This window comes from Cyanistes caeruleus, chromosome 27, assembly GCF_971803275.1.
Source record: "Cyanistes caeruleus chromosome 27, bCyaCae1.hap1.1, whole genome shotgun sequence".
Classification (NCBI taxonomy): domain Eukaryota; kingdom Metazoa; phylum Chordata; class Aves; order Passeriformes; family Paridae; genus Cyanistes; species Cyanistes caeruleus.
Window position 1 is genome coordinate 1481425 of NC_141727.1, and position 23089 is coordinate 1504513.

General features: G+C 53.7%; 2 protein-coding genes across 3 annotated transcripts; one reads left to right on the forward strand and one right to left on the reverse strand.

Moving 5' to 3' along the window:
* Nucleotides 1–1286: 1286 nt before the first annotated feature.
* On the reverse strand, nucleotides 1287–14087 carry DBF4B (DBF4B-CDC7 kinase regulatory subunit). Of its 2 annotated transcripts, none has more exons than XM_086864808.1 (11): nucleotides 13697–14087; nucleotides 11174–11365; nucleotides 9803–9853; nucleotides 9132–9201; nucleotides 8227–8297; nucleotides 7482–7518; nucleotides 5560–5602; nucleotides 4631–4747; nucleotides 4342–4468; nucleotides 3652–3761; nucleotides 1287–3156 (listed from the first exon to the last, which is right to left on the reverse strand). In XM_086864808.1, exons 1-11 carry the CDS (start codon nucleotides 13805–13807, stop codon nucleotides 1776–1778), a joined length of 2310 nt encoding a protein of 769 aa, XP_086720934.1. In that variant the 5' UTR covers nucleotides 13808–14087; the 3' UTR covers nucleotides 1287–1775. The 2 variants fall into 2 exon arrangements, with proteins under 2 accessions (XP_086720934.1, XP_086720933.1); XM_086864807.1 differs by having other exon boundaries at nucleotides 11174–13030; nucleotides 13697–13808.
* Nucleotides 13895–22929, forward strand: CCDC43 (coiled-coil domain containing 43). The gene is made up of 5 exons (XM_086864812.1): nucleotides 13895–14349; nucleotides 17155–17242; nucleotides 19409–19544; nucleotides 20151–20206; nucleotides 21560–22929. The coding sequence occupies exons 1-5, from the start codon at nucleotides 14125–14127 to the stop codon at nucleotides 21745–21747; spliced, it is 693 nt and encodes a 230-aa protein (XP_086720938.1). The 5' UTR covers nucleotides 13895–14124; the 3' UTR covers nucleotides 21748–22929.
* The last annotated feature ends 160 nt before the right edge of the window (nucleotides 22930–23089 follow it).

A 23089-nucleotide genomic window follows, 5' to 3' on the forward strand; every position in this document is an offset into this window, starting at 1 on the left:
AGCAGCTGTTCTAGAGGAAGGTGTCCCTGCCCTGGGCAGGGGGTTGGAACTAGATGATCTTTAAGGCCCCTTCCAACCCAAACCATTGCAACATTCTGAACACCTGATCCAAGGTCTGCAGGGTCCCCAAGGGGGCATGAAGCAGCTGTTTCAGTCCCCCAGGGCAGGGACACCATGGTGTAAGTCATTGGTCAGCATGAGGAGGGGGCAGGTGGCACCTGGGGGTCCCTTTCCCCTCCCTGGAAGAGCCAGGCTTGGTGAGACAACTGCTGATGGCAGCCCATGACCATGAGGTATCCCAGTCTCCACAGTGTCTGGAGCTGGTCACAGAGGCCAAGGGCCTGGAGGGGCCCCTGTGTCCCCAGGGCCCCCTCTGCTGTCTGAGGGCAGAGAGCTGGTCACTCCTTCCAGGGGGCCAAGCACACCAGGACAGTGGCTGGTTGGTGCTCCAAGCCCCTCTCTCCCAGGGATCACCGTCCTGCTGGGACAGCCTGTGGCTGCAGGGACATCTCCATGGCAGAACCCTGAGTCCAGTGGGGCTCAGCTCCTGCTGCAGTTTTGATCAGCCCTTCATTGCAGGGGCTGCAGCAGGTAAAGAACTGGAGTTTGGCTGCTGCACTGGAGGATTTAGCTCAGGAGGAACCTCTGAAGCTTCGTGTGTCCCAAGTCCCTGCTCCCACTGCATGACCCCACTTCAAGCCTTCCCTTTGAGGCTGAAGGAGAGAGTGTTGTCCTGCACTCAAGGACTGAACATCTCCAAGGACAGACAGACCCCACTCCTCTGGGTGCCTGGCCCAGGGCTGTCCCACCCTCCTGGGCCCTGAGCCTTTCCTTTTCCCAGCCTGCACCTGGAAGCAGCTTAACACCTGGCACCACAGCAGGGTTGGCTCTGTTCTGCTTGGAACCGCCCTTCAAGAAGCCACAGGCTACTCTTAGACACTCCAGAACATCCTCTTAGCCAGCCCAGTCCATCCCTGACCTCCATCCCTTGGCCCCATGCCCTGGAGAGGTCTCCTAGAAGGCTCCTACTAAATGTTCTCCAGTTTCTCCATACCCCTCCTTGCTGGGTGCCACCCCTGCACTGGGTAGAACAGCTTCTCAGTGCCTGCTGACCACACTCCTCTGGCAAACCACAGCTGGGCTGATGTTCTGGGGCTGCACAAACCACTGTGCCCCCTTCATTGTGGTGCCCACAGAACCCCTTCCAGCAAAGCTTCCTCCACCCAACCCCTACTGCTCTGCTCCTGCCCCCAGACACATTTCACCCACAGTAAGGTAGAGCAGGATCTCATCCTTCCATTTTATTTCAAAGTTTAAGTTTGTAAAAAAACCCCAAACAAGTTAAAACCACTTGAAAATATTCAAAGACAACCCCCAGACCACATGAGGAGTACAAATCTCATGCCCATGACCCTCCTTTCCCAAGTCTTTGCAGCTCTGGGGACTATGTGTGAGGAGGAACAGGCTCTGCTCTCCCTCTGGAAGGCCGAAGAGCACACTGCTGTTGGAGGGAGACTTCCAGAGGCACTTGGAAGCAGACTGTGGGGACTTCTTAGAGGAAGCTGCTGGCTCTGAACATGGCCAGCAGAGAGGAGGGAAGATCACAGCCAAGGACAGCACAGCCACTGCATCACCATCAATTCCCAACAGGAGCTGCCCAGGCTGCTGGTGCTGTCCTCACTCTTGGATCCTGACACGGAGGGTGCCTTGGTAAATCCCTTCCCAGCCCCTGCTCAGCTCCCACTGAGGGTCCAGAGAGCAGCCTGGAGGTGGTTTTAGCTGCCAAACAATGTCCCAAATATGGGGAAAGAGGCTCCTCTGGTCCCTGTGCAGCAGTTCCTGCAGTTCTTGTCCTCTGGGCCTGCCCAGGCCAGATCTGACTCTTTCAGCACGGAGCAGAGCTGAGCCGTGTACCCGCTGTCCCTCACACTGCCGTGTGTCTGCTGGAGCAAGCCCCCGTCCCCAGCCGGAATCCTGTGGCCCCTGGCACCCGTGAGGCTGGGGAGCAGCTGCACATCCCAGTGTGACTCCAAGGAGCTCCTGCTGAAGCCATGAGCAGCCCCTGGGCTCCGGGGAGCAGGCGGGAGGAGGCCGGGGCTCCGCGCCCGCTCTGTGCCCTGCCTGGGGACGTCGGGAGCTCCAGGGGCTGTTTCTTCTGCTGCCCTGACACGGAGTGAGCAGCAACATCTGGCTTCAGCCACAGGCAGTGTGGGAGAGGGCAGGCAGCCAGCAGGGCAGCTGGTCCTGCTCGCTGTGCTCTCCAGACCAGGCCTGCTCCCATTCCTGGGTGTGTTGTCACTGTCCCCTCCACGCTGCTTCCCTTGGGATCTCTCCCTGCTCCAGCCATGCTTGCTGACAGTGCTGGCTGCTGCTGCCTCCCCAGGATCAAAACCTGCAGCCACAGCTCCTGGGGATCCTGGCTGGGATACAGGGTCCCCAGGGCTGTCACACAGGCACAGATCCAAAGCAAGGGAGCTGTGAGGTCTGTTGGAGAGCTCTGTGCCCAGGGGCAGGCTGCCAGCCCCCACCACACTGGGCAGGCCTGGCTTAGACACCTGCCCTGCACCCTGTGTCCCCATCCCACCTCCCACCAGCTCCATCTGCTCACCCAGAGGGGAGAGGCCAAAACCCAGCTCCAGCCTGGGCCTCTTTTGCACCTGGGAGCTCTGTCTGGAGCACAGCTGGCGCTTCCTGGAGGTAGGCTGTGCCTGGGGAGGGGGGCTGACACACCCAGGCAGTGTATGAGGTTCAAAGGATGAAGCCATTGCCTCTCTGACAGGAGCAGGTACTGCACGAGGTCCCCAGCCCAGCTCAGGAGCCAAGCCTAAACCTGAAGCCCCCAGCCCAGCCTCCCCCACGGTGCCATGGGCAGCACAGACCCCTCTGCTGGGCCCTGCTCCCCTGGGCAGCTGCAGGGAGCTGTGCTTTGACAAGCCCCCTCCTCCTCTGGGATCTCTGACCCTGTCCCTGGGCAGGCAGGGGGAACATCCCTTGGTCTTCAGGCCATGATCCAGCTCTGTATCCATTACCAGTTCCACAGCACCCTGCTCAGGCTGCTCCCCTTCCTTTCCCAGCTCTGCTGGCAGCAGCTTGATTCCTCCAGTGCTGTGTGCTTGAGGCACTACACGTTCATCAGCCAGGCAGGCCCAGGGCACCCTGAGAGGAGCCATCCATCAGTTAATGCTCACCCAGCCCCAGCAACACACCCCCAGGGAGACCTCTCCTGCAGTGCAGGGTGTTTGCAGCCCTTGCTCAGGAGCAGGGAAGCAGTTTTAGCCTGCTGAGGCTCAGAATGACTCTGCTGCTGGCAGGGATGGGCAGCACAAGGGATGTCAGGATCTCAGCCCAGTGCCCAGGCACAGGGGGCTACAGAGCAGCATGGTTTGAGTCAGACACAGGGACAGAAGAGGTGGGCTCAGCTGCCCTTTCTGGTTTAGGAGGCACTAGGAGTCCATGGGGAGTTCCCAGGAGGAGAAAACGCATGGAAATGCAGGAACATGTCCCATGATTTGTCTAAGCTTTGCCTGGCAGGTTACAAGTTATTCCTGCTTCAGCCTCCGATTCCCAGGCACAGGAACCCCATTCCGTGAATGTGCCATGCAGCACCCTGCTGCCTTTGTGCTGCAGGAGTCCCCAGATTCCCAGACTTACTTGGCTGACCACTCCACAAAGCTGTTGGTGAGCTGGGAGATGACACGATCCACGGGGATGTACTGGGAGTTGTCCTGGGCAAACCGCTGGTGCTGGGGGCTCTGGAGATGCTGGAAGGTGGCAGAGGCCCTTTAACAACACTTAAAGCTTTGCCAGGAGGGGAATTTGCAATAACAGGCACTTCCCACAGTCTAACAGACCAGAGGGCAAAGGGACAGAGAGCCAGTGTCTGGCAGGTTTGGGAACACAGAGCAGCCCACAGCCTCCCCAGCAGCAGGAAACAGAATCCACCACCACCACTGTCTGCCACTAACAGCTGGGCTCTGAAAGCCCTCATGCTTGGCACCTCACAGGAGATAAAAACCTCCTCCCACCTTTTCAATCAGCCTGTGCCCCATGGCTGCCATGGAACAGCCTCTTCATCTTGTGGATCATGTAATAAGGTGATCCTTGAGGCTCTTGCACCCCAAGAGAGGAGCATGTTGTGCTCCAACCTTCAAACCCACTGTGCTCTGACCTGCTGGGCTGGGCACACAGATATACCATGCTCCTACTCAGAGGCAGATCCTGCTGGATACAGCAATTCCTCCTGAAAGAGTTCATAGTGCTAACAGGCATGACATGATTCACAAAGACTCTGAGTGCCCCCCATAACTCTTGCAAGGACCCAGGTCCCAGGGGAACCTTTACCTTCTGCAGCTCTTCAAAGGTCTCTTGGCAGCACTCACAAAACCCCCTCCTTTTCCTGGGCACGGTGACATGTGTGGAGCGGGGGCTCTTCCCCCCAGCACTGTGCAGGGCACAGCCTTCAGCACCCCTGCAAGGGACAGCACTGGGGTCACCCTGCCCAACAGCACCAGCAGCACCCAGGACAGGGCTCCTTGTGCCCACATCCAAAGGTAGGTGGTTCCCAGATCCCAGGAACCAGCAGTGAGCAGGAGTGGGGTTAAACACTTGCACAGAAGGAACTACAGCCTACCTGGCTTGGCAGGAATTGGAGAGGCTTTTCAGAGGCTCAAATGGGCTGGAGCTTTTGGGTGCCAGGAAGTTGAGGTCAGGAAAGCTTTGGAACTGGTGATGGAAGGGCTGGAATTGCCTGAAAGCAGCAGATCAGGATATCAGACTCATGGCAGTGCTGGCAAAGCTTCAGAGCTGTCCCTCTTGAGCCTGGAGGGGCTCAAAGTGCCACCTCATTTATGATGAGATGCTGCCCAGTGCACTCCTGTGGCTGTGCCAGAGCTCCCGTTTCTCATTGAAAGTGTTAAACCCAGTTCCCAGTAACAGCCCCAACGGGGTGTGTTTTGGACAGAAGTTTGCCTGCTCAGCCCAAATTCCACCTTTTGCCCCATGGCAGAGCAGTGCAGTATTTCCAGCTACCCCACAGCACAGGAGGGTTTTGATTCCCAGACCACATTTCTCCCCTCACACTTCATTGCATGCAGACCCCAATATCTGACTCTTAATTGAGATGCCTTAAATGCTGCCTTTGGAATAATTAATTGGCCCTGTGGGTGCTGGTAGAGTTACAGACTCCTCAGAAACACCACAGGGATCAGGTCCCCTGTGCCCAAAGCTGTCATCAAGTTACAGGCCCTGACCTCCCGTGCTTCAATCTCACTCCTCAGTGCCGAGGGCTTGGGTGGATTAAGTGACCTGCTGAGAATCACACACGGAATCTGAGCAAGGAAGGAAACTGCTGTCAAGTCTCGTTTAACACCTTTCTTCTCCCTGACACACAAGACACCTGGATTGTTTCTCTAAACCTCTAGGAGAGAATCAACTTCCCAGTGTGGAACAGGGTCTGCACAGGAGCCAGGCTCTGCCTCATGGGCAGAACAGTCCCTGTGTGAACAGTGAAGGAGAAACCCTGAGGTTTTAGGGTAAGATATTTAGAAAGGTCTCATTTACCTGCTCTGGTCTTCAACTTTCAGAAAAGGGGGCTTCAATTTTCCTGCCAGAGAGAAACTTGGTTAGTTTTCCTGGCCAAATTCCCTACTTAGTTACTCATTCCTCAACAGAACTGAGCTCCAGAGCTGAGTGCATCAGAACTTCTGGCACTGGTGAATGCCAAGTGGTGGCCAAGCACAGCCAAAACAGCTCTTTAGGTGATCTTTAACAGCCCTGGCCCAAACTGTGCAGTGGGGTGAGCAAACCCCAGGCAGCCCAACCACGGGACATTTCCATTTTTGAAAGACTATTCAGTCATCCCTTCACATCTTTAATGGCTCCTCAGTCTTGCAGCCACTGCCCTAACCCCGACCCTTCTGGCCCCAACCCCAAGAATTGTCACACAAACCCCCTCACAAAGTGAGTATGAGAAGGGAACTCAGGAACTGCAGCAGCTGCTGCACTGGCTCAGAGCTCTGCAACAACTTCCAGCACCTTTCCCTCCATTCACCCTGCCTCAAGTGCAGAACCTGGCTCAGGCCAGGATGGTGATGTCAAAGCAGCAAGGGCTGCTGGAGACAAACCAAGGTGCTGCCCAGGCAAGCCTGGCACCAGGACACTACTTGAGAGCAGTGTCTGGCCTCTGCTCAGCTCCTGAGGAGGGCAAACAGCAGCTTTGCTTCCTATGGAGGCATAAAATAGATGAGAGCAGAAGAGCCTCAGTAGAGCATTGAGGGAAAAGGTTTTCAGAGCCAGGCTGGGAGGGCAGGTTCCAAGATCCCTCCTGTCCTGCAGGTACGTTCCACTCACATTACGCTCACCTTGGAAACCTGAGTCCTGATCTGGCTAAGAAACAAATAAACACCAAGGTGTTCCCACAGGGCATCTGCCTGACCCTGAAACCAAGCCTCTCCTGCCTCTGAAGGGCGAGGAGTTTTGTTTTCTTGTGATCCCAGCACTCAATGCTATTTTTTCCAAAGATATTTCACCCTCCTTCCCCAGAAAGGCTGAGCCCACCTGTCCTCACCAGCCTCACCCTCCGCTTGCCTCAAATGTGCTGCTACGTCACTGAAGCTGCTATTTCAGTACAGGATCAAGTTCTTCCATGCCAACACTGCCAAATGCTCAGCACTTGTGAGAGAGAGGCCATGTGCAGGCCCCAGATCCAGCTCAGATGGGCTCACAGGTCCTGAGTGATCCCAGCGGTGACAAATGGCTCCGATGGCACTGCCGGACCCCAGGCCAGGCTCAGTGTGCCCAGCAGAGATCTCAGAGCTTGCAGGCACAATCTGAACATCCAACAGCTTTTTGAGCCTTTCTTCAGCACCTTCCCCCACCCCAAGCTGGGAAATAACTCCCAAGTGTCTCACACACAATCCGGGTTGGAGTCTGCTCCAAACCGTGCTCTCCGACGCACGGAGTCAAACAAGTCACAGATCAACTGACATCACCAGTGCCAATTTCAGCACCACAATTGGCTCTTGTCTAATTGTGGATGAGAACCTGGCTGTTCCTCCTCCCTCCTCCCTGGGAAGCGCCATCCCCAGATCGGTGTCTCAGCAGCACATCTCAGCCCAACAGAAGTGAGTGGGCTGGGAGGAACACACTCTCCTCTGCAGGATGCATTATTCCTCAAAACCTCCTTGAAGCTGCTGGATTCAATGTGCAGCAGCACTGTTTCAGGTGCCTGGGGATTCTGGGAGCTGGCAGCAAAGGGTTTTTAGGATTTTTAAACACAGTGTGAAATCAGAAGTCCTCAGCTGTCCTGGGAGGCTGCAGCCAGACTCCAACAAGGAGTAACAGAACCCATTCAAGGGGAACTGCCTAAAGAGTTGGCATATTTTGGGATTGTCAAAGGTTTTGATGCATTTCAAATTCTAAATGAGGCTTCTCCAAGCAGTTCCACATCTGAGCATAAACAGCAGCACAACTTCCAGGCCTACCTTTGTGAATTTTGGATCTGGAGGCAGGGCATTTCATCTAGAGAAAAAAGGGACATATTCAGCATGGGAGCAGCACAAGCAGAGCTGCAGTTACTGATCCCGGAGGAGCAGCAGCCTCACCCACCACTTTGGAGCTTCTGTACCACCTAGAGCACCTCCCCTCATTTTGTCTCCCAAGTTACCCAGGGTTAGTTGAAATACAACAGAAAGGCTGCCACACCCTGTCCTTACATCCCACCTTCCCCCTGACCTCTCCAATGCATTAACCAATCCTTTGGTGGGCCAGTACACCAGCCACATCATCATCTCACTTTGCTTTGCTTGTGTGTTTGGTTTTTGCTTTCCCTACTAAATCATCTTTATCTCAATTCATAAGAGAATTTTCACTTTCTCACTTTTTCTCTCCCACTTCACTCCCCATCCCAGGAGGATGCCAGAGGGTGGCTGTGTGGGGCTGAGTTGCCACCTGGGGTTAAACAGTGACCCTTAGTCCCTTAGGGTCAAAGTCAGTATTAGCTGTGCTATGGATGCTGATATTTACCAACAGCTGCCTCATTCTCATCTGGATTTACCCCGAACTTTATAACAGGAAAAATTCTTTGAATTTTTTCATCTCCATCAACTAACACAAGCACCAGATTGGATCCAGCACCCCCTGACTGGCCCACTGGCACTGAAGTTGCTACAAGAACTGTTCAAAGCTGCCCAGGAACCCTGAACTCCTGAAATTGGCTGCAGTTGTTACCTCTGTCTTCTGGCACTGCTTCCTTGCTCCTGAGATGGCTCGCAGCAGCTGCTGGGCATAGGACAACATTTCTGTGCAGGTGGGATGTCAAAGAGCCAAAGCTCAGCCAGGGAAAGGAGCTGCTCCCCTCACACTGTGGTGCACCCCCAATGGCACTGGGAAAAGCTGGAGCCTGCAGCCCCTGGCAGAGCATCTCCCCCAGGGATTGGTTCAAGGTGAAGCCAAGAGAACATTTTGAGGGACAGCCTCCCCTGTTTGCTCTCTAGCAGAGCTGGAGGCTGCTGGGGCTCTGCAGGAAGGAGACACTGGCAGGAGCTCTGCAGAACACAGAGCAGAGCCCGAGGTCTGGCAGCCCCAGAGGCCGAGCAGAGCCCAGGGACAGGATCCAGACAGGCTCAGGCACAGCTGTATGTCACTGTCATCAGACACTCAGGAACCTTTTACTCTAGACCTATTATTAGTATCAGAGTTCCACCATCTCTCTTTCCCATCACCCCCTCCCCATCCATCATGGGGATGGGAAGTGCCTCAAACACCAGCACTTCCTAATTAAACCCGACCAAATCCTGCCCTTATCATGATTGTACTATCAGGTTAATTAGTAAAAATGGTCTTTTTGCAACAATTTGATGTACTGACCAAGATATTGACATTTCCTAATGTTCCACCTTCAGTACATTACAATGTACCCTGTGTTTGCTGTGGCAAATGTGACAGTGGCTCGTTCTGTACACACAAATCTGGTGTTTGAGGGCAGACCTGGCCTTGGCCAGGATGGCATCACTCCAGGATATTTGCTTGCAATTTCTTCCTTCTGTTCTACTCTCCTTACATCACTTCTGCTCCACCTGTCTCCAAAATCCCTCATTACCAGCAGCCTCCTTGCCCCCCACAGTGAAGGATACCATCCACATGCAGGATCTGGACTCCCCACAGGCGAGCGTTGGCGAGGATGCTGCTGCCACTGCAGGTGTCCTGTACAGAGAGGTTTGGCAAAGCACAGCTCAAAGCACAGCCACGTGCAGCTCTAAACTGAGCTGAGGGCCCTTCCTGCTGCCCAACTGACACAGCACTGCATGGCTCTTATGAAAATCAGGGCACAGCAGTAAAGGATTGAACTCATGCTTTATCTATCCCAAATTAACAGGGCAAATGTTTCATCCCTGCTACAGCATGAGCTTCTAAGTGGGCACTGAGATTTATCTGGCCACTTGTGACCTCAGGGAAAGGACTGCAGGGGAGCCTTTTGCCCCAGCTACATTACTTTAGTTCTTAAGCTAAAAATTCATCTAACAACAGGCCTTGTGTCAATAATTCTCTTGTGTTGAGCACCCAGATGGCTGGGACAGGCCTTAGAGGTACAACACCGGATGACACGGCTCCATAAATAGCAGTGACCAGGAGCACTACACAACATTCTGCAGGTCACAAGCAACTGCTTTGTGCCTTTCCCAGCCCCAAGATCTGCTCTGTCAGCAGGGCAGGGGCTCTGCAGGAAGGCTGGCACTGCTTCTGCTCTGCTCAGCAGAACTCTGAGCACACCCAGCCCCAGCAGAGCCCGTCCAAAGCTGCTCACCTGGTTCTTCATGGCCTTGTGCAGCAGCTCCTTCCCCCGGCTCAGCAGCGCCTGTGGAGAGAGGAAACACAAACAGGTCATGGCAAAGAGCTGGAGAACAACGATCCCTGGGGATCCCCACACTCTGCTGGGCTCATCTCTGCCAGTGGAGAGAGCCTTTCCAGGGAAGGCAAACTGCAGAGAGGACCACTCAGCTGCACCAGCCAAGGCTTGGAATTATCGACCAGCAGTGAAATGAAGGCTCCAGAGTGAGCCAAGAGGAAGCAGCAATTTAGCTTGGAAACTGCCTGCTGTGTCATGGAATTGTTCAGGCTAGAAAAGCTCTGTGAGGTCAGGAAGTCCAACCCTTCCCCAGCATGGCCAAGGTCACCACTGACTCATGTCCTCAGGTGCCACATCCACGGTTTTTAAATCCCTCCAGGGATGGGGACCCCACCACTGCCCTGGGCAGCTGTGCCAGGGTTGGACAACCTTTTTCATGAAGGAGTTTTCCCTAACATCCAATCTAAACCTGCCCAGCACAACTTGAGACTGTTTCCTCTTGTCCACCACTTGTTACCCAGGAGAAGTGACCAAGCCTCATCTGGCTACAACCTCCTGTCAGGCAGTTGTAGACAGATCAGGTCACCCTGAGCCTCCTGCTCTCCAGGCATCCCAGCATGCTGGCCAGGGTTAAGAACATCCTGGGAACTGAGCCTTATTTTCAAGCCAATGGTCTCAGCAGATTGGTTCAGCTCTTGGTAAGACAAAGGACAGTCCTGGGAGCCAAGACAGGGACAAAAACTGTGAGAAATCTCTGCAGCTCAGGTATCCCACTGTAGATGGTGAAGCTCAAGCTGGCCTGGACTGGGGCAGCTGCCTTTCCCCAGTCACAGCTTCCAGCAGACACCACGTTCAAGATGGGATGTTGGAGTTTGGCCACAAGCATTTGTGAGCAGAAAGCCCAGCTCCAACAGGCAAATGGGACCAGGAGAAGCCCCTTCCTGCAGGAGGCTCTCATGGATCTCCTCCCAGGGTACAAGGGCCTTGCCCTGTGTCTGTGAGTACCCAGAGACTGCAATGGTTTTCTCTGGCCTACATTTCTCTGGCTTTTCTCACCACACCCCTGCCTGTTCCCTCAGGAGGCCAGCCAAGGCCTCCACCTCCTCTGCCATTCCAGATTTCCTTGATTACAGCCCAAAGCTGTGACATGCACGTTTGAGTAGACAGTGATAGCAGACACAAGGAACAAGAGTATGAATAAGAACAGCCAGGGAAACAGGAATAAAACACACAGAATATTTGCTCACAGCAGGCACAACTCCACCTTCCAAAACTGTCCCCAGATTCTACCCTACAGACCCCTTGGGCCAAAACCTTTGTAGCTCTTACAGTGTAGGGAGGCTTCTGGCGAGGTCTGGCTGGGTTCCCTTTGAGGGCAGCAGGCACTGAACTGCTGCATTTTGTGCCTTCTGCAGTTGGGCTGCTCAGCTTCTCCTCCCGAGCCCTGGCCTGGCCCCGCTTGGCCTCTCTGTTGCTGGACACCACGCAGGTGATTTCTTTGCTGAGGAAGCTTTCGGTCACCTGCAGAGAGACAGAACAGAGCAGCTCTGCAAGTGTCTGAGCCTGAGCTGACAGAGCCCTGCTAAACAAAGCTACTGCCCCTGGCTCAACCCACACACAGTGAGGGGCTGCTGGAAACAACCACATTCCTTCTCTCATTCCTTACTGCCGTCCCCAAGAGGAGGAGATCCTGTGATGCCCTAGAGATTCACTGCAAGTAGTCACCAGAACTTCAGACCCAGACATCCACAACTCTGCCACCACCACCTACTCCTCACCCAGTGCTTTCAAAAAAACCCAGCAGCTGAGGAAAAGGCCTTGGACTCCATGGATCAGCCTGGAGGAGCTCTGTCCCCAGGAGAACATAACAAGTTTTACAAAAATAAAGGAGAAAGTGAATAACTGGGCAAGCAGCTCCACAGAGAACAGGGCAGGAGGGAACCAGAGAGATGAGACACATACACACACCTTTGCAAAGGAGCTACCAGGCCAAGAAGAGGTGGAAACCCAAAAGTTGTTTGGAATACAGTACAAATGGAATTGTAAGCCAATAATGACTTGGCTTCTCAGAATCTGTGCAGGAGGAGAGGATCACAGGGCACAGGTGTGAAGCCCTCAGGAAGAAAAAGATCTGGGCAGCCCAAAATCACAGCTGCTGAACAGGCTGGTTCTGCTCCATTGCAGGATCCCTGTAGGTGGAGATTCCCAAACCATGACGTGGGTGTGAAGTGTTACAAGGGTCACTGCAGGCTGTGCTGCAAGCACAGAAGAGAGGAAATCACAACTCCCCCTTCCAAATAACACTGCAGAGTGTCACCAGCCCCATGCCAAGTTCATGGTGCTACATGCAAGCCCAAGGCCACAGGATGTCCTTACCTGTGTCCTGAACTACACACAGAACCTGGGCTTGGATATTGCTGCCAAAGATCTGCTTTACAGACAGTGGCTGTGCTGTAGTTCATCATCTCTACAGAAACAAGAGGAATGAGAGCTCCACTGCCAGGGGACCTCATGCCAGACAGGGAGGGCCAGGATGGTGTTTGATAGGAACCAGATGAAAGGTCAAAGTCTAAAATTATTTCCAATAATAATTGGAAATATTATTGCAGCTGCATAGAGAAGTAACTGTCTGCTGGGAGCACTGGGTTCTCAGACTTGAGGATGCCCAGCTAGGAAAGAGATGTCCCAAGTGTGGGTGGCACATCCAGGGGAGGGCAGGGAGAAACCAGCAAGTTCAGGGTGAAGATGTAATTCATGAAAGAGAAAACAGTGCAAGTCACCTTCCCCACCCTGTCTGTGCAGCCAACACCTGATCAGGGCTGAAGGGATGCAGCATCAGCAAGAATTAAAACATTTTACATGTGTGTATGTTGTAGGATTTAAGTTTTGAGGTTACATGAGATGATCATCTTGGAGAGGCTAAAGAGCTTGAAAAGAAATAGCAACAACTGTTAGAATCAAACTGTGCACAATAATAATGAGACTGAAAGATGAACAACAGGTACAACCCCATGCTCAGCTCCAGCTTGAGGGACTGAGGTGATACTACTTTTTGAAGAGTTTTGGGACAGGATATAAGGAATTGATGAGGAATATCAGCAGCAAGGAAGCCTGGAGGCCATGAAGGATGCCACAGGGATCCACCCAAATAACAGCATCCCAGGGAAAAGGGTCCAGATGGCTTTTCTGTGAAAACCATGAAAAAAGCACACAGCTCCATGACAATAACCTTGGCTGGCATTTCCCTACTTTACCCTATGTTGAGTTCCATTTAGAAGTCCCACAACTTTCCAAAATAATTAAACTGCCACGGGCTGTTGTCAGCGATGAGGGGGAACCACACACCGGTTACAACCACCTGGAGAATGTGCCCCATTCAGGCCAGGCAAACCAAGGTGATGGGGCAGCCATGACCACACAACAGCTGATCCATCAGCTCTGGGAGGTGCCCGGCAGTGGCAGCCAGTTCCCAGCCCCTGGGAAGCGCTTCCAGCACCCAGTGAGCATCACCCCTGCCTGGAAGCACCTCCATGGCCAGGGAGCTGGTCCCACGCTGGTCGGCAGCGCTGGCCGGGCCAGGCAGCCGGGAAACACCTGCAGCGTGGGGAGGGAAAGGCTGGGCCTGAGCCAGGGACCCCCGAGGGGCCGGAGAGGGGGACGGGGGCGGCCTCCAGCAGCCCCCCAGGGCTCCGGCTGCCAGGGGGCCCGGGGAGAGAACCAGAAAATCTGGAAACATTAAAAAAATGAGCAAAGATAGAAAAGGGGCAGGGCCGCCCAAGACACCCCCTAGATCCTCCCCACTACCAGGGACCCCCAGGCCCGGGCCCCTCCCGGCCCTCAGGCCGCGCTCACCCCACCGAGCCGCCCGATGGCCTCCTCCAGGTCCCGGGCGCTGCGGCCGCTCGGCAGGTCCAGGTAGAAGGACTGTCCGCGGAGGGGCCGAGGGGAGGCCGTGCCCGCCATGGTCCTGCCCGGAGCTCGGAGCCGCCGGGAGCCCGCCGCCGCTTGGCCGTGTTTAAATTCCGCCGCCCGCCCCTCCCCGCACGGCGGCCGCGCAGGGACGCGCCGCTCCCCGCCAAACCGCTCTCCGGGGGAAGGAGAAGCTGTGCCAAGGGCGCAGGTGGCGCAGGGGACACACGGGGGACACCGAGCACACCGGGTCACCCGCCCGGTCCCGCCACCCCCGTCCGGGCACGGCCACACCGACCCCGACCCCGCTCCCGCCGGCGCCACAATTTTGTCCCGCCGCGGCCGCCGTCCCCCCCCTCTGAAGGCCCAAGATGGCGGCGCCCGGCGGGGCGGGCGCGGCCCCGATCCCGATCGCGATCCCGGCCCCTGTCCTGCTCCCGGAGCCGCCGCCGTTCCCGGCCTGGCTCGCAGCGCGGCTGGACGCGCTGGGGCTGGACCGCGCCGTGTACGGCGCCTACATCGAGGGTCTGCTGCGGGAGGAGGAGAGTGACGAGGAGCGGCTGGAGGCGCTGCGGGCCGTCCTGGCCGCCTGCCTGGTGAGGGGCGGGGGTCCCTCCGCGGCCCCCGGGCCAGCGGGGTCTCGCCGTCCGCTCCCGCCGGGGCTTCCTGCAGCGAGCAAGGCAGCGAGGGCTCCGTGGGTGCGGGGGGACAGGCGGGGCGGCTCCCCGGAGCCCTGGGGTGCATCACCCCCTTCCCGAGGCGGATCAGCCCCTTCCCGGAGCGGGCTCCCCCCTTTCTGGAAGGACACACACCTCCAGGGGCTTTTTTACCCCCAGCCCCGACCCTTGCGGGGGTTTCGCTGCTTGTTTGGGGGTGTTGTTGTCTGGGGAGGGGTTTTGGGCCGTGCTGGGGGCTGATGGAGGCTCTGGCCCGTGCTGGGGAAGGGGCTGTTCGTGGGGATCCCTTTGGTTTGTGTGCAGCGCTCAGGGCTCACCGCGAGCTGGGCAGCGCCAGGGGGGTTCCAGAAGAGACTTTCAGTAGTAAATCCTCTGGCAGGAGTGTGTTGGGCGGTGCTCTCGTGTCTCACACACGCGTTTGTCTGTCAGGAATCGTCCGGCTGGGGCTGGGACGGACGGGAACAGCCGCGGGTGAGCCTGGAGGATGGGCAGGACATGCCTCTGCTCCTGCCAGATTGATGGGAGCCAGGAGAGTGCAGGGAGGGATTTCTCTTCGCTAATCTTCTTTGTATTATTTTTACAGTGTCTGTGTCTCGGGGTTTTTCATAAATGGATGTTTCATAGTTTAAAATGTTAAATCATGAGTGTTGCTGGTGTTGGTAGCTGTCTGCTCAGTGGTTGTCGCTGATTTCCTCCCAAAATGTGTGGGAGCACAAAACTCAGGGACTGGGTGGGTACAATCAGCGATCACAGGCATGACACCATTCCTTCTGTACCCTGACTGTAGCACTCCAGATGGGTTTCCTAAAAGTCAGAGCACCCTCCCCTGCCGTCCCTGTCCCCTGCCCACCCTGGGGCACAGCAGTGAGCTCCTTCAGCTGTGGCAGAGCAGCTTTGAGCCTGGAAGAGCTGGAGAAGCAAACGGTGCATCCTGGGGGAGGGAGCCAGGTGTCTGTGCAAAGTGCTGCTCTGCAGTAGTCGAGGTTAATTAACCACGCTGTAATTACCAGACTTCATCCCATCCCCATCACTGTGCCTGGCCCTCTCCAGGCTTGGGAAGTGTGTCCTGTGTGAGCAGGGCTGGCTGGCCCTGCCGCTGATATTGCCCTTCCTGACAGTCTGGTTTTCTCCTGTTTCCCCTTTCCTGCTCAGTGCTGAGTTCCCCTCTGTGGTGCTGCTGCCAGGACTGAGCAGCTCTGGGGTTCCCATGTCCCGTGAGCCCAGGGCTGCCCCAGTCACACCACAGCCTTTTCCTTCTCTGCCACAGCCACGTTGAGCCTCATTTGCAGTTTCTGGCTCAGGTTGATTTATCTGCCATTCCTGTAAAATATTTTTGTCTCTTGAACCCTCAGACTTTGTAATTACTCTTTGTAGTCTGTTCATTTTTAATTTCTTTTTTGTTTCTTTATTTTTAGACTATGTGCTTATTCTGTATTGCCTTTTGAAACAGTGTTTTATTTGGTGGATTTCAGGCTTTTCTTGCCAAGTCTCTTCTCCTAGTTCCATACACAAATTACAGGGGTTTTTTTTTGTGTTCACTTGTTTGTATTTTACAAACCTTATTAAAATAAGGTAACACCTCAGGTGATATTTGCTCTCATGTCCATGGTTCCTCAGTCCTGATCATGTCTTGCACTAGTGAGTTTATTCAGATGTCACAATTTCTAATCAAGAAACTTAAAATCTAGTTTTATTTCTGTCCAGTTTTTCTCTTTTAAGCCAGACAGAATCTGCCTCACTTGTATTTTCCATGGTTAATTTTTCTCTGTATTTACTGAATTCCAAACCAACATCATTTCTTGTTTGTTGGAAGTATTTGGTGGTGGCCTCTGAGGTCTGTGATCTCCCATCAGTGGTGTTTGGCTCTCCCACATTCCACGGAGCAAATGCCAATCAGCTCCAAGACATTCAGCACCTTTAAGTAACAGATTTAAGCAGGGGAGAAAAACACCTGCAGAAGCACAGCTGGAGAGAGGAGTGAGAACCTGTGAGAGGAACAGCTCTGTGGGGTCAGTGGAGAAGGAGGAGCAGGAGCCGCACTGTGGCTGAGATTCCCGAGATTCTGTGGGGAAGGCCATGGTGAGGCAGCTGTGCCCCTACAGCCCCTGGAGATGCATTTTGGGGCAGAGATTCACCTGCAGCCCCTGGAGGAGCCCCTGCTGGAGTAGGGGGATGTGTCCCTCTGCCACTTCTAAGTCGTGTTTAATGTTCCAGGCAGGTCAGAGGGGACCAGAATGTCCCTGATGGTGGGAGGTGATGGATCTCAGCACCACCACAGTGGTTCCAGCTCTGCACTGGCCCTGACCCTTTATCCCATGTCATTTATTCCCTTTAATGAGCTTGATGTGGAGTGGCACTGAGTCATTTCCCTGTGGCCTTGCTCAGGAAGAAGGAGGATGCTGGGAGGAGGCTTTGGGAGCAAAGATCCCTGATGGCCTCCTGGCTGTGGGCAGGGCCGTGGCTCCTGCACAGGCACCGTGGTGACACCCACGTGTGTCAGAGCTGTTCATGTGTGCAGTGACCAGACACGGTGTGGTTGTGTCATCCCACAGAAACCAGAGCCCTGTGTGTGTTTAACAAGTAGATTTGGGGTGAAAAGCTGTATTCCTGAGCTGACTGCTGGGCTGCAGATCCTTTGTAGCTGCTGCTTTTCCTGTCTGACCGGTGCTGGTTTGAAGCAGTCAACTCTGTTCCAAGTCTGAGGAGTCTCTTTTCCCTTACTAGGAAGAAGATCTCTTGAATGATGTGTGCAGGGAAGTTGTGGAGAGGTGGTCTGACTCCCAGGTCGTTGATGCCAAAGAGGAGAAAGAAGGTAGGGTGCTGTGCCTTGGGGTGCTCAGTGTGGGGTGACCTGCAGGGCCTCACCTCAACAGGAACTTTGTGTTTGTCCTGGTAGGACTTGAACCAACACTGCCCCATGGCTGCAGGTGTGACCTGCCTCTCATTCCACTGCTGAGTTACTCTTTCACCTGGCATGGGGATGAGCAGCTTCACTTTGGGCTGCCTCAGCATTTGCTGCTCCTTGGGTTCATCATCCTGCAGGGGAAAAGCTTTTTTCTGTTTGTTTTCTTGTTTATGGGGATTTTTGCCTTCTGTTGTAGTTTTTTGGTCTGACATTGGGGTTTTTTTGTGGTTGTTTGGTTTGGGGTTTTTTTTTTTTTTTTGGGGGGGGGTTGTGTGTGTGGTTTTGGTGGGGTTTTTATATATATATATATATATTTTTTATTTTTTTTTCTACATGATTTTTTTTCTGATGAGATGATCATTAAGGTCCAACCCAAACCATTCTGTGGTTTCTTCAGAAACCTTTCCCAACATGTCCAGGGCTGTCTCTGTTCAGTGCTGGCACTGCAGCTGTTATTGTATAGAAACCTGTGCTGCTTCTGTCTGTGCCAGTCAGGAAAGGAGCTGGTTTGTACAACTGCAGCTGCCCCTGTGGAGAGCTGGGCTCACCCCACTCATGCCTCTGTATTTCCTCTTCCAACATTTTCCCTTACAAATCTCCTTTTTTCCCATAAATGCTAGCTGGAGGAAGCTCTGTGAGGCTGCTGATAAACTGTCACTGCCTCTCCCCCAGCCCCAAACAGCCCCACTGTCCCTGTGTCCCCTCCCTGAATCCATCCCTTGTCCTCAGCTGGGAGCCAAGACCTCTCCTTGTCCTTGTTCACTGGGGAGGTTTGTCCTGTGCAGGGCTCTGGGTGCAGTGGAGCTCCCTGTGCTGGGAGGATTTGTGGTTCAAGCAAGGATCAGTGACATTGCAGTGGCACAGACCTGACAGGAGACTGTGACAATGGAATGTCCCTTTGGGCTAAATCCTGCTTTTTGTTTGCTTTGCATTTTCTTGGTGCCTCTGGTTGCAAACAGCACATTGTCAGTGCCCAGTGTCACCCAGGAATGGCTCTGGCAGCAAGTCCCTTGTCACTGGATCAGCCCCAGCATCCCCCTCTCCCTCACCCCCTGCATGGACACAGCAGCTCAGTGGCTTTCCCCCAAAATCCTGGAAGTCTGTTCTTGGCCTGCCCTTGCCTTTGTCTGGGGACAGGGAGAAGTTAATGCTGTTCCATGCATTAAATGAAATAAATTTCTCCTGGGGACAAGTGACTGGGATTTCTGGAGCTGCTGCTGGGCTTCTCCTGCTCCTGCCAGTGCTCACCCACAGGGATTTTTCTTGTTATAAAAAGGCAGCACAGTGTATCTGGGTTCATGGAATTCCAGGGTGAAATTATTTCACTGGGGTTCCATAAAATGATAAATTCCCTCTGAAGTGTGTATCCACTCAGAATAACAGAGTCCTGAGGATAAGTGATTAACAGACTAAAATAAAATTGGTGTCAAAACCCAGATGACATTTTAGGAAATGGGTAGTGGAATTTCAGTGTTAAAAGGTAAATCAGCTGTTGGTTTTTCTTGGAAACAAAGGGAGAGCATGGAACTGATCCCTCACTTCAGGTTTTCCTTTGGAATTTCTCTTTGATGGGAGTTAAGTACATACTTAAATAAACTTACTAAGCTGCTTTGAAGCAGAAAAGAATATGATTTGGAGTCAAATGGATTTTCATTAGCCAGAGCCTGACTGATTCCAGTTCCATTGTGAAACTTCCCTTACTCCAGGAGTAACAGTGTCTGGTGGTGGCTGGGTGCAGCACAGGAAATTCCTCCTCGGAGGGAGAACTGGTGTCACATCAGGGTGTCAGCCCCATACTGGCCCTAGCCAGCCCCACTGTGGCTCCTCAGCAGCGCCATCTATCCCAGATCCCAGCTGGAATTCCCCAAAGCAGCTGGCTTTGACAGCACCACTACTGCCCTTGGGAAAAGCTCAGGGGGTGTTTTTAGCTGGGACTTTGGGTGGGTGCATTTCCCCAGGACAGTGTCAGGACACGGGGTGGCTGGAGCTGCAGAGGGAGGAGGCAGTGAGTGACACCAGGGGCTCGGTGGCTGTGTCTGCGGGGGGCTGACACTGTCATTCCTCTCCTGGCAGATGAGGTCCAGGCCATCACCAGCATGATGGAGAAGCAGGCCAGGATAGTGGTGAAGCCCAAGGAGGTGTCCCAGGAGGAGAAACAGAGGAAGGCTGCACTCCTGGCCCAGTATGCCAACGTGACCGACGAGGAGGAATATCCTTTTCCTTCACTGCTGAGGGGCAACACGTGTTCTAAACCTCCTCAAGAACAACACCCTCCCAGCTTTGCAGGGCCTGGTGGGGAGAGCTGGGGAAGCTTTGCAGTCTTCCTTCACAATAAAATAACTGCCATGGATAAAGCATGGGAGCTCCTCGTTGTGGAGTACTGCGAGCAGATGCTCCTGGCAGGGTGTTTGTCCCCACTAGCTGTGATGCTTTGCCCAGCCTGGGTGTGTGGCAGGAGAGCAGTGAATGCCCTCGTCCCTCAGCAGCTGGTGCTGAGTTTCTCTCTTGCTTTCCCAGGAGAAATTTGCTGAAATAATCCTTTACAGAGAAAGTGTGGAGTGGGAGGGTTAGAAGTTAACTCTTTGTGGTGCTGAAAAATGAGCTTTTCCCTGCTCAGCAGAGTGAATCGTAGGCAACCACATCTGGCTCTGGAGCAGCAGGAGCTGAGGGTGGGAGCTGTGCATACCTTGTCTGTGAGAGTCCAACTGCTTCTTCCTGGCTTTATAAGGCTGTTATTTGAGGTGTTTTGAGTGAAGTGTGGCTGTACAGAAGCACAAGTTCATTACTGATGTCTGTGTTTCCTTAATTCTCTCACTGGTGGGGATGAACAGGATGGATCAACGACAGCAGTAAATATTGGATCAGAAAAATGTATCCTTTGAATTCCTGGTGACTCAGGCTGTTTGTCAGGCAGGCAAGCCTCCATGGTGGGTTTCCCATCCTTCTCTCACTGTGCTGGTCTCCCTGTTTCTTTAGGGCCACCTTTTAAGCTTGGGGATTGTTTTTTTCTCTCTGTGTACCCTGACCATGCTCACAATGACAGATCTATGAGCTCTGTGCACAGCACTCACACCAACCCTGCCACTCATTTTCTTCTCCTCCACTCTTTCTCTCTTCCACCTTTTTGCAGCTTCATAGAACATGCTTATTGATAAGGACAATGCTCCCACAACATCAGGGTAGTGTTAATTGGTGTCCAGAGAGGGAAATGGAAAGAATGAAGCTTGGCAGGCAGTGGTGCAGCTGAACACTCAGGGTGGGCAGGACTAAGGGGCCTGTATCTGTCTCAGAATTGGGACTCTTGAGCTCCCAGCTGGCAAATTGAAGATGGAAGCAGATTTTATCACATAATATGAAATGTAAATTATTCTTGTCCCTACATTAGGGACATGTATGCACCTATCTGTCTGCACAAACACAGAGGCATGTACATGTATGTATGTGTTCAGACATGTCACACACAGCTGCACTGAGCCCACTCCAGGCTTTATTCTGTGTGTTTGCTTCCTTTCAGGTTTGTAGAGGTTTGACATGTATTTCTACACATCAGTCTTAAGAACCAGTAGGCAATCTCATTTTTTCTAGGAAAAAAACTTAGAATCACTAAGGTTGGAAAAGCCCTCTCAGATTGAGTCAACCATTCCCCATGACTGCCAAGGCCACCACTGACCTGTGCTCCCAAGTGCTACATCTGCAATGCTCTTAAATCCCTCAGGGATGGGACTCCACCACTGCCCTGGGTAGCCTGTGCCTGTGCCTGGCCACCCTTTCCAGGAAGTAGTTTTTCCAATATCCAGCCTAAACCTCCCCTGGCATAACTTGAGGCTGTTTCCTCTTGTCCTGTCTCTGTTCCCTGGGAGCAGAGCCCAACCTTCACCTGGCTGCACCCTCCTGTCAGGGAGCTGTGCAGAGTGAAAAGGTCCCTCCTGAGCCTCCTTTTCTCCAGGCTGAGCTCCCCCAGCTCCCTCTGCCACTCCTCATCAGACTTGTGCTCCAGACCCTTCCTTCTCTAGGAGTGTTTTTTCAACCTGACTGCTCTTTCTGGAAAAGCAATCAGAGATTCTTTCTCCTTTCTATATTCTTCATTCCCCAATTCCCTACCTGCCTGGTGAGGAAATAGGGAGTCAGAAGGTGAAGGGGGAGGTAGAACAAACTTCCCATGTGCCACAGGCACTGTCCCACGCCACCTCAGCCCGAGTGTTGTTGGCCCTTAGCCCACCCCAGCGCTGTTCCGAAACACCAACGTGGAGGATGTCCTGAATGCCAGGAAGCTGGAGCGGGAGCTGCTGCGGGATGAATTCCAGAAGAAGAAAGAGCAGGATAAACTGCAGCGGGAGAAGGACAAGCTGGCCAAGCAGGAGCGGAAGGAGAAGGAGAAGAAACGAACACAGAAGGGCGAGCGGAAGCGGTAGCTGGTGATTTCCAGCTGGACTCTCAAAGGATAAAATTAATTCTGAATACGGTGTGTGTTTAAAAAGCAGCAAGAATTCCAGGCACGTGGCTGGGAGCTGTTCTTGGGAAGTGTTGCCTTTTTTTTTTTTTTTTTCCTTTTTTTTTGTTTCATTATATAGCAGAACAGAATCTCTGAGCAGCTCCTGGACTCTGTGTGCCCTGTGCTTGTGGTGTCAGTGTCCCAGTCAGTGCTCGTGGCCAGTGTCTGTACCAAAGAAGGGTGAAGTGATTATGTCCATGTTGTTAAATTGATTCATTTTTATGTCTGACCACCTGGGAGCAGAGCACGGTGTAGGAGCAGCCCCTGCACTGGCCGTGGTTAGATCTGAGCTTGTCCTGCCATGGGCCAAGCTGCCCCAGGGCACGCATGGATTCATTTACACAAGCCTTGAAAAACACCTTTGCAAATCCCTGTTTGCACTGCTGAGGCCAACGATCCAGCCCTGCTCAGGCTGGGCTGGGGGAGCAGGGCTGGAGCTGAGCTCAGCACAGGGCAGTGCTGGGCTGCAGCAGGAGTGAGATGTATGAAATAGAAAGGGTCTGTGGTGATGTGAGCATTGGCCTCAGCAGCAGCAAACCACGCTCCTAACGCAGTTTTAAGACTGGAGATAGCTGGAAAATGATGCTCCCCGATGTTCTGTGAGGTGATCATGGACTGTTACTTCCACGGCTCTTGCCAGGGTGAAGCCCTGAAGCTGGTTTGGCACAAGCAGGGTGAGCTGGGGATGCGCTGGGGTCACTGCCTGTTGGGCACAGCTGCCATCAGGAACTGCAGTGCTCTTCCTGAACGCTCCTCATCCCCCACAGGGTTCATCCTTGCTGCTCCTGCCTTTTTTGTGATGGTGTTGCCCACTGGGGAAGGAGAACACTAATCCTGTGAACTGAGGGGGAAGGAGGGGCTGTGAGAGGAATGGGTGTGCCTGGGCTCTGTGCTTGCAGCACGCTCTGGTGCCTGTCTGCTGTGAGGTGACCTGTGCTGAGCTCCTGTGCTCCTCCTGCACTCCAAGGGTGCCTGACCCAGCGTCACTTTCAGCACTGCTCTGACTCCAGGGCCAGGCCTCCCCCTCAGGCCACTGCTGTGTGTGTGAGCCTCCAACTGCTTTGTCTTTGGACTTGAATAATAAATATTGATTGGCCAAGAAGTTGCTTCCTCTGAGTGATGTTGCCATTCATGATGGCAGTGCCAGTGGTGTGTTCTTGCTGGCCCCTTTCCCAGCAGCAGCATTTCTGAAGGCTCACCTGTTGCTGCCTTGGTGCAGATTCAACTTCATTCACGCTTTGCTTCTCAGGGCTGTGGTGCCC